At 41.9% G+C, this 12,850-nt stretch overlaps 1 protein-coding gene across 3 annotated transcripts in view; it reads left to right on the top strand.

The window, feature by feature from the left end:
• mkln1 (muskelin 1, intracellular mediator containing kelch motifs) overlaps positions 1 to 12,850 on the top strand; it is a 150,374-nt gene that overhangs the window by 87,394 nt on the left and 50,130 nt on the right. For all 3 annotated transcript variants that reach the window (XR_005944728.1, XM_041202257.1, XM_041202256.1), the window contains exons 10-11: positions 6,840 to 7,052; positions 7,599 to 7,820. Coding sequence is in view for 2 of the 3 variants with exons in the window: in XM_041202257.1 (XP_041058191.1) it covers positions 6,840 to 7,052; positions 7,599 to 7,820 (435 nt within the window). In the remaining variant the exon portion in view is untranslated. The remainder of the gene's footprint in view (positions 1 to 6,839; positions 7,053 to 7,598; positions 7,821 to 12,850) is intronic.

The raw sequence follows: 12,850 nt of genomic DNA, 5'->3' as shown, positions 1-12,850 counted from the left end.
GACCAGATAATCTCTTTTGGTGATTTTGGTTAACTGATAAATATTGGCCAGAACACTTGGCCAACAGGGCTTGTTTTCATGAATGTTATTTTCTCGTTGCTTTTCCATTTCATGATCTGACAAGAATACTTGTGGCTGACTAAATAACTTCACTTTTATAGAGAAGTAGTTCAGCTGATTAGTAAAATTCCTCATTCAAGATATATGGCAAGCCTGCTGTCCTTTTGCTCGTGGTCTCTTTAAGACAACTCTGCATACTTCCAAGGACTTGAATTTGGGTTATACCAATGAAGAGTTTTCTCGTGTTGAGTACAACGCACAGTGCAATTAATTTGTTGAATTTAGTTTGTGACCATCTGAAATTTAACTTTAGGTGGTTTTAGATCACCAATAGACATAGTTTTAATATAGTGCAAATTGCACTTGACTTATATAATTCTGAAGCAGCTGTGTTTTTAAAAACTTCATGGTTTCTTCCGTGCTCCCCCTTCCCTCATTGAGCTCTTCCTGTAATTCTGTAATGGTTTGGAAAGCAACACTGGTAGCATTGCTTTCACAGCACTGATTTGGTTTCTTCCCTTTGCTCTCCTACATGTCTTTTTCAAATAGCAGTTTATCTGCCTCTGATTATGATAACTTTGTTGTAGCAACAAGCCAAACCAACATGCTGACCACAAGTGGCCTTGCTTCATTTTGTTCCTTGTTTTTAAGTGCAGGTTTGTCTTTGTGATTCTGTAAAACATGAGTAGTACATTACCTACATGATTGTTTTGCACAGAATGCAAGGGCTGAATGCAAGTAAAGCACTTAGTCTTTTTCCAAGTTGGATAGCAGTGACCTGTTTTCCCGCTACGCCTCTTCCCTACCTCGCTCTCCCATCAGTGCTTGAAATTAGCTCAAAATCTCTCTCCCCGGTCTTGGAGTTTGAAATTAGTTTGGGCAGTTTTCATCCCTTCCTAGTCCTGGCCAATTTTGATTATTCAATCAGCATTGTTAAAAACAGATTATCTGGCCAGTACCATAGTGCTTATTTGCAGGAGCTTGCTGTTTGCAAATTGATAGCTGCATTTCTTATGTTAAAACAGGGACTACACTTCAAAAGTACTTAATTGGCTGTGAAACAATTTGGGATGACTTGAAGCCATGGAAGGCACTGTATAAATTTAAGTCTTTCATGCAGTTACACAACAGAAACTTTCCGAAATAAGCTTGACTGTCTTATACAGCAAGGATGGTTGGTGTATGAAATGGAAAAAATTGATGCTGTTGCACTACAGTTTAGGCTTGGTATTGAAGTGAGACTGGATAAGTTTTATTCTGCAGCTGTCTACTATTCCCTGATCTGTGTGTGGTTAAATACTGAGTGCCTAAAGTAAAAATAGGTTGCTTAGCATCAAGGCCCCCTACTTAAAACATTAAAAGACCAATGGATATAAATTTAGCGAGTGTTGCTGCGGAATTTCGGTCAAGTGCCATGGCGGGCATGTAATATTGCTATGCTACTAATTTGAAACGTGGAGAAAACCCACGGGTACAGTTAGAGACACTTAGTTAAATTTGATTACATCTAGGGAGCAAATTGTCCTATATATTACATGGTTACAGGTCTGTCCCTGACTAGGGGTTGTTCAAAAGCATTGCAACATTAATGAAAATCCTCCTCACATCCAGCAACACATTGGTACCAGTATTAGGTGGTAGCACACATTTTTCATTGGTACTATTGCTTTTGCAGTTTGTAGATATGAATTGTGGATTGCACCTGTAGTTGGTAAGCATGCAGACCCCATGCACAAGTCATGCTGAGATACCATTTAGTGGGCATGTGTAGAATTCTTGTACCTTATTCAGTTCAGATTAAGCATAATAATCTTTTTCTAATTGGTTAAGCTGCAGCTCACTTTATATCGTGTTCAGTTTTTAAAGGTGGTTTGATCCTGGCATAGTGTGTGGAAATAATTTCTAACTGCTAGTTGTTCTATGGCTCATTCAACTATAAAGACATGTTTGCCATATAAATTGAATGTTTATATAAAAATTTTACTCACATCTCCACACATGCTGAGCAGACTTGCACGCTCTCCTAAGACTTACTATTATTAGCCTCTTCTGAAGTAATGGAATTAATTGCTCCTTTTGAGAAAAACAAATATGTTTGTATAGCCTATGCACTTTGTTGTTTTGCAGAGCAATATGGGAATGTATCAGCCTAGATAATATTTCTTTTATAAGCTTTTTATTTCTCCCTGAAAGTGAACTCTGGTTTGATGGTTTCTGGGAACACCACTTGCTAAGCATGTAGGTGACAATGTTAATGGTACATAGAGGATCCTCCCTCCTGATTTCACTATGGCAAAGAAATAGGTAGCAGTAGATAAAACTACAGGCCAACTAAGTCAGAATTGCGCCATCATATCCACACTGTAGATGTTTGAGCCCTAATTTAGACTGATGCTTCACTGGATTGCAGGTGGTTGGGGGGGTATTGTATTTTCAGTGGTGCTGTCTTTCAGGTGAGATATTAAAACAAGGTTTTGCCTTCCCCCTTAGGCAGATGTAAAAGATTCTGCGGCCCTAATCCTGCTTCCAGCCATCTGCTGCTTAAACCCTCATCCATGCCTTTTCAGATTAATTGAAAGTGAGTCACCAGGTGCTTGTCTCCACTTAGTTTCTGAACAGTATGAAGCAGTTACCTTCATGAAAGTCAGAAAAAAGAGTTCATGACTAAGGCCACTAATTCAGTTTTCACTGAAAAATGAATGGAATTGTAGCACTGAATTGCCAAGATTCCAGAACTGCATGAAAAAGGAATAGGATTCGACTCACTCTATCTGCTTTTGGCCCATATGTTTATTGAACTGTAGGTTAATCCTGAATTTAGTAGATCTTGCTGCTTCAATGCGAACCTTACCTGAAATTGCACTGCAAGATGTTGCAATATTAAGACATGTATTCTTTGGGTTAATTGACAAGTTTACAGAGTTTGGATGTGAAGAGCATTTCAAAGCCATTGATTTCATCCTCCCTCTGTACCACTCTACTGTCTTACCCTTAGTTTCCAGCACCTAACTGTGCAGACAGAGAAGGTCCTTAATCATGACATGTCTGAAAATGCAGCACTACTTGCATACCTTCCTGGATACCCAAGCTAGGTTGTGAAGTCCTTGAGTGAGGTTTGCAATCAGAACCTTCTGAAGCCAGGTTGCAGCCGACAAAGTTAAGCTAACATTTAATGTAGTGAATTCAAAAATTTGTATGGAGAGATTGGCATTTTTGTAAATTGTACAAAATAACTTTATCCTGAAATATTTCCCAATATTTTTTATTTTACATGAAGTTGGTTCCTATCTTTCTTCATTCCGCATCCTCTCAGATTATAATACAGCGTCATTTGATAACTTCTGGGGGACTGCTTACATGGCAGTGGATCAAAAGTGTTTCATGGTATTGAAGATAACTGGTGCCTTAAGTGCTCTTATGGTCTTATTGTATAAAGCCACAGGATTGGCAATTTTGTGAACATTTTTGTCAGTAAAAGATCTTATATCTTGAACCTATGGGGAATGAGAGAATTAACGAAAGAAGCAAAATACTTGCGTTTCATCAGAAGGGGTGGATGAGCTTTATAAGTATTAAATGTTAACTAGTATTCTTGGCTTCAAAATGATAAGATGGCTATCTGACTTCTACATACGATGTCCCCTCATCACCACCTTTTATTGCAAGAAATTCAACATTGCTAATGGATTGAAAGCTGAAATAAGAATACTGGTAAACATTAAACAACTAACTGACGAGGTAGAAACCATTAGTTAAAACGTTCAAAGCCCTTTTTGAAAATAAAGGGAAGCGATCATACACACTCACACCAATATTGCCCTGGTATACACTAACATTGTATCATACATTTTTTTAAAGGTATTAACACACCAAGTTGACTTTCAGGGTATGTTTTACTTGTGGATTGAATAATGAGGGGTCAGTGGTAATTGCAGTTTTTCCATTCATATGTGTTTGGAACACTCAAAATAATTTACTCCAAATAGTGTTTTGGAAGGTGATTGTTTGTGGAAGAAGTTCTGTAGGTTCAATCACAATTGTATTTTTTTTGTTGCAGTTGCTTTGAATAAACTTTCAATCTGTTAGTTCCAATATTGAGGCTAACATGTTTAGCAAGATTTTTTAAAAATTCATTCACGGGATGTAGGCTTGGTTGGCTGGGCCAGCATTTATTGCCCCTCCCTAGTTGCCCTTGAGAAGGCGGTGGTGAGCTGCCTTTTTGAACTGCAGTAGTCCATCTGGTGTAGGTACACCCACAGTATTGTTAGGAAGGCAGTTCCAGGATTTTGACCCAGTGACAGTGATATATTTCCAAGTCAGGATGGCGAGTGACTTGAAGGGGGACTTCCATGTGGTGGTGTTCCCATTTGTCTGCTGCCCTTGTCCTTCTAGATCTTAGAGGTCGTGGGTTTGGAAGGTGCTGTTGAAGGAGCCTTGGTGAATTCCAGTAGTGCATCTTGCAGATGGCACACACTGCTGCTATTGTGGGTAGGTGGTGGAGGGAGTGAATGTTTGTGGATGTGGTGCCAATCAAGCGGGCTGCTTTGCCCTGGAGTGTCAAGTTACTTGAGTGTTGTGGGAGCTGTACTCATCCAGGCAAGTGGAGAGTGTTCCATCACATTCCTGACTTGTGCCTTGTAGTCAGGAGGTGAGTTTTTGGTCACAGGATTCCTAACCTCTGCCCTGCTTTTGTAGCCACAATATTTTTATGGCAGGTCCAGTTGAGTTTCTGGTCAATGGTAACCCCCAGGATGTTGATTGTGGGGGATTCAGCGATGCTAATGCCACTGAACATCAAGGACCGATGGTTGGATTTGCTCTTGTTGGGGATGGTCATTGCCTGACAATTATATGGTGCGGTTGTTACTTGCCACTTGTCAGCCCAAGCCTGGATATTGCCCAGGCCTTGCTGCATTTGGACATGGACTGCTTCAGCATCTGAGGAGTCGCAAATGATGCTGAACATTGTGCAATCATCAGCGAACATCCCTACTTCTGACCTTATGATGAAGCAGCTGAAGATGGTTGGGCTGAGGACGTTACCCTGTGGAACTCCTGCAGTGATGCCCTGGAGATGAGGCGACTGATCTCCAACAACCACAACTATCTTCCTTTGTGCTAGGTATGACTCCAGCCAGTGGAGAGTATTCCCCCTGATTTCCATTGACTCCAGTTTTGTTCGGGCTTTTTGATGCCACACTCGGTCAAACACTGCCTTGATATCAAGGACAGTCACTCTCTTGAGTTCAGCTCTTTTGTCCATGTTTGAGCCAAGGCTGTAATGAGGTCAGGAGCTGAGTGGCCCTGGCGGAACTCAAACTAGGCATTAGTGAGCAGGTTATTGCTAAACAAGTGCTGCTTGATAGCATCTTTGATGACCCCTTCCATTACTTTACTGATGTTGGAGAGTAGACTGATGGGGCGGTAATTGGCCGAGTTGGATTTGCCCTGATTTTTGTGTACAGGACATACCTGGGCAACTTTCCACATAGCCAGGTAAATGTCAGTGTTGTAGCTGTACTGGAACAGCTTGGCTAGGGGCACGGCAAGTTCTGGAACACGAGTCTTCAGTACTATTGCTAGAATATTGTCAGGGCCCATAGCCTTTGCAATATCCAGTGCCTTCAGCTGTTTCTTGATATCGCATGGAGTGAATCGATTTGGCTGAAGACTGGCATCTGTGATGCAGGGGACCTCCAGAGGAGGCTGAGATGGATCATCCACTTGGCACTTCAGGCTGAAGATTGTTGTGAAGGCATCAGCCTTATCTTTTGCACTGATGTGCTGGGCTTCTCCGTTATTGAGGATGGGGATATTTGTGGAGCATCCTCCAGTGAGTTGTTTAATTGTCCAACACCTTTCATGACTGGATGTGGCAGGACTGTAGAGCTTAGATCTGATCTGTTGTTTGGGATTGCTTAGCTCAGTCACTTGCTGCTTGGCACACAAGTAGTCCTGTGTTATAGCTTCACCAAGTTAACATTTTTAGGTATGCCTGGTTCTGCTCCTGGCATGCCCTCCTGCACTCTTCATTGAACCAAGGTTGATCCTCTGGCTCGATGGTAATGGTAGAATGGGGGATATGCTGGGCCATGAGGTTACAGGTTGTGCTCAAGTCCAATTCTGCTGCTGCTGATGGCCCACCGCCTCATGGATGCCCAGTCTTGAGTTGCTAGATCTGAACGAAATCTATCCCACTTAGCACTGTGGTAGCACCACACAACACAGTGGAGGGTATCCTCAATGTGAAGGCGGGGCTTCGTCTCCACAGTGACTGTGCAGTGGTCACTCCTACCGATGCTGTCATGGACAGATGCATCTGTGGCAGGCAGGTTGGTGAGGATGAGGTCAAGTATGTTTTCCCCTCTTGTTGGTTCCCTCACCACCTGCCGCAGACCCAGTCTAGCAGCTGTGTCATTTAGGATTCGGCCAGCTCGGTCAGTAGCGGTGCTACCGAGCCACTCTTGGTGATGGACGTTGAAGTCCCCCACCCGGAGTACGTTCTGCGCCCTTGCCACCCTCAGGCCTTCCTCCAAGTGATGTTCAACGTGGTGGAGCACTGATTCATCAGCTGAGGGAGGGTGGTACGTGGTAATCAGCAGGAGGTTTCCTTGCCATGTTTGACCTGATGCCATGAGAATCATGGGATCCGGAGTGGACTCCATGAAGTCTCCCCAAGATGATGGCTTGTGTCCTCTTGTTCAAACTTTTAATATTTAAGTAACATTTCGTATTTCTCTGCCTTTAACTTGTCATCCCTTTTCACTTTTTTTTTCTAGAGTGGCCCAAGTGCTAGGTCTTGCCACAAGATGTGTATTGACACAACGCGGAGACAGATATATACATTGGGTCGTTACTTAGATTCTTCTGTGAGGAATAGTAAGTCTCTGAAGAGTGACTTCTATCGCTATGACATAGATACTAATAAATGGACATTGTTAAGTGAAGATACAGCTACTGATGGTGGACCAAAGTTGGTGTTTGATCATCAGGTATGATACACTGGGTTGTTGAAACTCCATTTACTAGCACTAGTTAGCCTGTGCTCATTGTAAATGTCAGTATTTAAGCCTCACTTAAGTATTTGAAAAGTCTTCTGTTTTAAAGGTTTTGTAATGTAAATTTCTCCAAATTCTTCATCTGAAATTATTCAGAGGGATATTATTAGTGATGATCACTAATGTCACTTCATCCCTGACCAAGCATGCTTGTGATGGGCCAAGATGGCAAGTTTCTTTTTCTTCCTCCCTCCTTCAAAGATTTAAACTAATCCAATCTTCTAGATTGGGGGGCAGTTAATTTCATTTTTATTTTAATAAACCTTAGTAAAAATAATATTTTTTCTTAAATAAAAACAGAAAATGCTGGAAAAAGTCAGCAGATCTGGCAACATCTGTGGACTCAGTGTTAATTCTGTTTCTCTCTCCACAGATGCTGACAGACCTGCTGAGTTTTTCCAGAACCGTCTGTTTTTATTTCAGATTTCCAACATCCACATTATTTTGCTTTTATCTTGGTATGCTATTTTTTCTTCTTAGATGTGTATGGATTCTGAAAAACACATGATTTACACATTTGGCGGGAGGATATTAACTTGCAATGGAAATATTGATGACACTCGAGCTAATGAACCACAGTTCAGTGGACTTTTTGCTTACCATTGTCTGTCTAATACTTGGAAGTTACTTCGGGAAGACTCGTGCAATGCTGGACCAGAGGATGTACAGTCGAGGATTGGGCACTGCATGCTCTTTCACACTGTAAGTATTTTAATGCCCTCTCTTAAGCCTGGTGATGGAGACTTTTACTTCATTTTAGTAAAATATGGGACACTGGGTTTTTAACAATCCTCCATTGAGTACTTCAAACAGCTATACTTAAATAGCACTTTAATAACTCCTGAAATGTCTCAACGCTTCACAGTGGCCAAATTTATTTTTGCGAAATTGAGATTACTATAAATAGAGATTGGTTACCCAGCTAATTGCAGCATCAATTTTACTGATCACAAGACCGTGCAAACAGCAGTGAGATGAATGGCCCATCAGTCTGTTTTTGATACTCTGATGCTGAAGGAGGAATATTGCATTGGAGACTCCCGTGCAGGCATGGGAGGGAACCCATTAGAAATGACGTAGTGTCATTGGTGCAAAAAGAAAGCAGGAGAGAGTTGTGCTACAGAGGCAGGCTGGAAGCGAGACACTGGAGAATAGTGGAGTCGTTAATGGTGTTGAAGACAATGGAGGAATTGAAGATATGAGACAGTTATGCATGTTTGCAGTCACACACGATGTCGGTGACATTGACGAGTAATACCTTTGTGTTGCAAGTGAGGCAGACACCAGATTGAAGGCCTTCAACAAGGAGGTAATGGAAGCAGACAGATGGTCAAGCTATATGCTTACCATTTACATTTCAGTTTGAGATCAGATTTCTGATTGTATTAAGGGAGTAGTGGTAATGGGAGACAGCCCGGGACCCACTGTCAAATAAGTAGCTGAGACAGCCATGGAGGAGATGGAAGATTATGGTTGTCCTGTTGGGTGGTGGATGAATGACAGTGGAAGAAGTTATGCAAGAGATACAGGAGCTAGATTTTCCAGAGATAGAAGGCTGTGATGTGGGTGTTTTGATGCACAAGATCAAGAAGGTGAAGTAATTGCAGTGATGTACTGATAATAGAGCTCTCAGATGTCTGAAAATAATGTGTGGTAACTGTTAAGGAGATACTGTGTATGTTCATGGGCTAACCACTAGCCAGTTTGGTTAAGGGAGGTGAGGGAGGGCAAGTTTGAAGCCATTCAGGAGAAACCTTTCCATGCAAATAATGTAAGAAGTAGATAGGAAAGAGGAGAATTCAGTGAGTAAGTTACTTGGTAGGGGTGGGGCTGGGGGGAGGTGGGCAGTGAGCAGCTGAGGCAGAATTTTTCAGGTAAGAAGCAAAGGGTGCTTGAAGGCAGTAGGAAGGAAATCTGGGGGAATGATTGAAAATGAGATTGGATAGTAGTCTGAAATTTGCATTAAATTTGTAAACTAGCCCAGCATTGGAGAGCTGTGCTTGGTTTGGAGGCTGGAGAAAAGTTTTGGTTTAAAACTGAGGCCAGAGGGCAGTCAGGATTCCCATGGAGCTGAAAAGTCTTCACTGGATTTCCACTAGAACAGGCAGAAAGCACTTAAAGTTTTGCATCTCCTTTGAAGAATGCTACTCCCACAGAATTGCTGCAGAGCATCAGTTTAAATCATGAACTTAAACGCTTGATAAAGGGTTCATAATCACAGCTTACTGACTTAAGTCACTGAAAGCTAAAATGCAGGTACAGCAGGCAATTATAAGGCTAATGGAATGTTAACCTTCATTGCAGGAGGATTTGAGTACACGAGTAGTGAAGTCTTGCCACAATTGTATAGAAGCTTGGTTAGACCGCACCTGGAGTACTGTATGCAGTTTTGGTCCCCTTACCTCAAAAGACATTATTGCCAGAGAGCCAATGCAACAAAGGTTCACCTGACTTGTTCCGGGGCTGGTGGGACTGTCTTATGAAGAGAGATTGGGGAAACTGGGCCTGTATTTTTTAGAGTTTCGAAGAATGAGAGGTGATCTCATTGAAACCTACAAAATACTTAGAGGAATAAACAGGGCAGATGCAGGTAAAATGTTTCCCTTGATTGGGAAGTCTGGAACCAGGGGACATAATTTCAAAATAATGGGGAAGCCACTTCGGACCAAGATGAGGAGAAATTTCTTTACTCAGAGGGTTGTGAATCTTCGGAATTCTCTACCCCAGAGGGCTGTGGAATCTCAGTCATTGATGTTTAAGGTAAAGATTAATGGATTTCTGATTAAAAATAACATAAAGGGTTATGGGGATAGTGTGGTAAAAGGCATTGAGTTGTTCGATCAGCCATGATCGTTTTGAATGATGAAGCAGGCTTGATGGGCTGAACGGCCTTCTGTTCCTATATTATAGAGATGACAGTGCGACTAACTGAGCCAAGCTGTTATGAGTCAAGGGAGCATAACTAGCAGAAAACTCGCAATGTAGCTATGCAAGTCGAATTACATAAAGGGACTGGTTGAGGGGGGTTCCAACAAGATATCGTTTGTTTAACTCTTACATTACAAGGATGTTCATATATAAGTAGATGGTGATGTATCACTGATATCAGTCATGTGCTGGACACACTGCACAGCTGATGGGCAACTCTTCGAGGAGATGTGCCTTCACAGTAACCCACCTTATACATGTTGTAAATAAACTAGTTTAACTAAATGCCTTGGCCTGCCTACAGTTTCTCTTCGCAAGAGCACAGGCTTCTCAAACATGGTGGCAGCAGTGGCGACATCAATGTAAAAAAAAACAATACATTGGTGTCATCAATGGAATCACAGCAAGAGAGTGAAGAAAAACGTGATAGCTCATACAACTCGTTGGTAGGAGGGGGCAAACTGGAACGTGGTGACAATGCCAACACCACTCGAGCAGTCCCTGTCGTTCCCGCAGCTGCTGAGGGTCCGCAGAGAGAGAGAGAGAGCAGAGCTGGAAGTTTTGGAAGAGAAACTTCCTTGGGCACCTGGTGGCGTTGGAATTGTACGATAAAGAGCAGCAGCTCCAGGTCAGTTTATTTCTTTATGCTGTGGGTCTGGAGTGTTCTCCTGAGGCAAGGGGTGGAGGAATCCACTGTAGACTTTGACATCATCCTCAAAGCCTTTGACACATATTTTAGTTCACCACGGAGTCCCATAATTTGTCAAGTGGTCTGGTGCGGGAGGCAGGCCAAACTCTCAAAGAAACCAGGCTATCGTTTGACTCGACTCTGAGGTTTCAAATGCCTCTGTTGACTGGGTAAGCCCACCCACACAAAAGCCTGCCAAATTGGGCAAATGGACAGGAAAACTCCATGGTGGCAGCCATTTTGCAATGCTTACATTGTGGTGCAAAGAAACAACAATGAAGCTAGGACTGCCCAGCATAGGGGCATGCACTGCTTACAGTTGGGAAAAACTGGACATTTCAAGCATTTCTGAAAATCCAACAGCTTTAATCGAGGTGGAAGACAAAATATTTATGAAATACAGTCCATCTAAGAAATTGGAAATCAAGACAAAGATTAAATTTGAGTTTCTAGGGAAAGTTAATGACCTTAATCAAAACTGCTGGTCAGTTGCAGTGCAAGTTAAAGGCTTCGATGCCACCTTTAAAATTGATACTGGAGCTGGCATTAACATACTAGTAGATGATCTAGGCTGCTGTCATGCATCGGACTGCAAGACCCTGGTGGCACAAACCTTCCAATCAAAGTCAGGATAATTGCTCCTCTTGGTTACAAGGTGCAATAGATTGTTGATTCTCTGTTGTCCACAATCAACGCTCATCCTTAATGAGTGGAGATGTGGGCATATTTCTATGAATTCTGAAAAAAACAGATGTGGACCAGCACTTGAACAACTCAGTATCTTTCATGGCACAGTCTTAAGCCTTTTTGTTAAAACCAGTGGAATTTCGGCCTACAGCAGCTGAGGAGGTTTATTCAATTGGCAGTGAGTTCCTTTCTATCACAGTGACATCATCCATTTGACTCTGGGTGGAGATTGAGGCTATGAATCCCTTAGTTCTTTATGAAGCTTGGCCAGAGGTGGCAAATCTAGAAGGCACTGCAGCAGATAGTGCCATCCACGCACTTGAGCTGGCTCTTTCCTGTAGGAAGTAATGAGGAAAAGGCTGTTGCAGCACTGTGTGACCTGTTGGAGGATGAGGTCCTAGAAGTTGGCCTGTCATTCCAATCGATAGACACACCATATGAAGACTCTGATGCCTTTTTTGAGGAGTCGGCTGTGTTTCTAGTGGCTGAGCAGCATTCAGATCTTTATTCTACTAAATCTACCAATGTAATAGCTCATCTATCACTGGTTGTCCATGAGGAGCCCTCCAGAGTTGATAGAGGATCACATTTCCAAAGAGATGGTAGCACCTATTTCCAGGGGTGAAAGTTGATTGATGCCATTCTCAGTGCCAGCTGAAAATCATCTTCCCTTTAGAGCTGTATATCAGCACAGGAGCTGAGCAGAATCTTCTGAACTTCTGAAGCTTTACAGTCTTGTACAGCAAACTTGTCTACAAGTTATTCGCCTACAGGAAATTTGCCTCCATTTTGTCTTAAAAATTCATTCCATTGCTGAAAATGGTGTTGTCTCCATATCCTCAAAAATTCTTCCCATCCCCCATGGTGGAGCAGCCTCACACAGAGGAAAGTGTGGCTCTGTCACCGCCACCTACAGTAAACCTTTTCAGGAAAAGAAGATTTCCTGATGGTGTTTTGGAAGGAATTTTTACAATTTGAATTCTCCAGTGATGTCACTCTGATAGTGACATTTTATCATACAGGGATCTGAGGCCAGCTGCAATATGAATGAATATGTTATTCGAAATTTATGAAGACTTGCTGTTTCTTTGAAGTGACCAACAAAAATATATACATTTGATACAGCGGATTGCAGTATCATCTTAATTTGGGCATCTGGTTTTCAGATTGTAAGCTATTATATAAGTTCTGTTTCTTAAGAATAATTCCTGGCCTTTGACAAAAATACTTGTCATAAGCAAATCTAATGTGTGAGAATGGCAGAAGGTAATTGGCATTTTCACTCTTTACTTCGACTACTCTTCTGTAAGTGTGTACAAAGAGCAGAATGTAGGCTGCGAAAACTTGAGAAATCTGAGATCATAAATATTCGACAACCCATCCTAACATTTTTCACCATATAGTATAGTTTTGTCATTTTATAATAAAG

Source organism: Carcharodon carcharias, chromosome 13 (genome assembly GCF_017639515.1).
Source record: "Carcharodon carcharias isolate sCarCar2 chromosome 13, sCarCar2.pri, whole genome shotgun sequence".
Lineage (NCBI taxonomy): Eukaryota > Metazoa > Chordata > Chondrichthyes > Lamniformes > Lamnidae > Carcharodon > Carcharodon carcharias.
The sequence above is the reverse complement of the archived record's forward strand: the minus strand, read 5'-3'. Positions and strand labels throughout refer to the sequence as shown.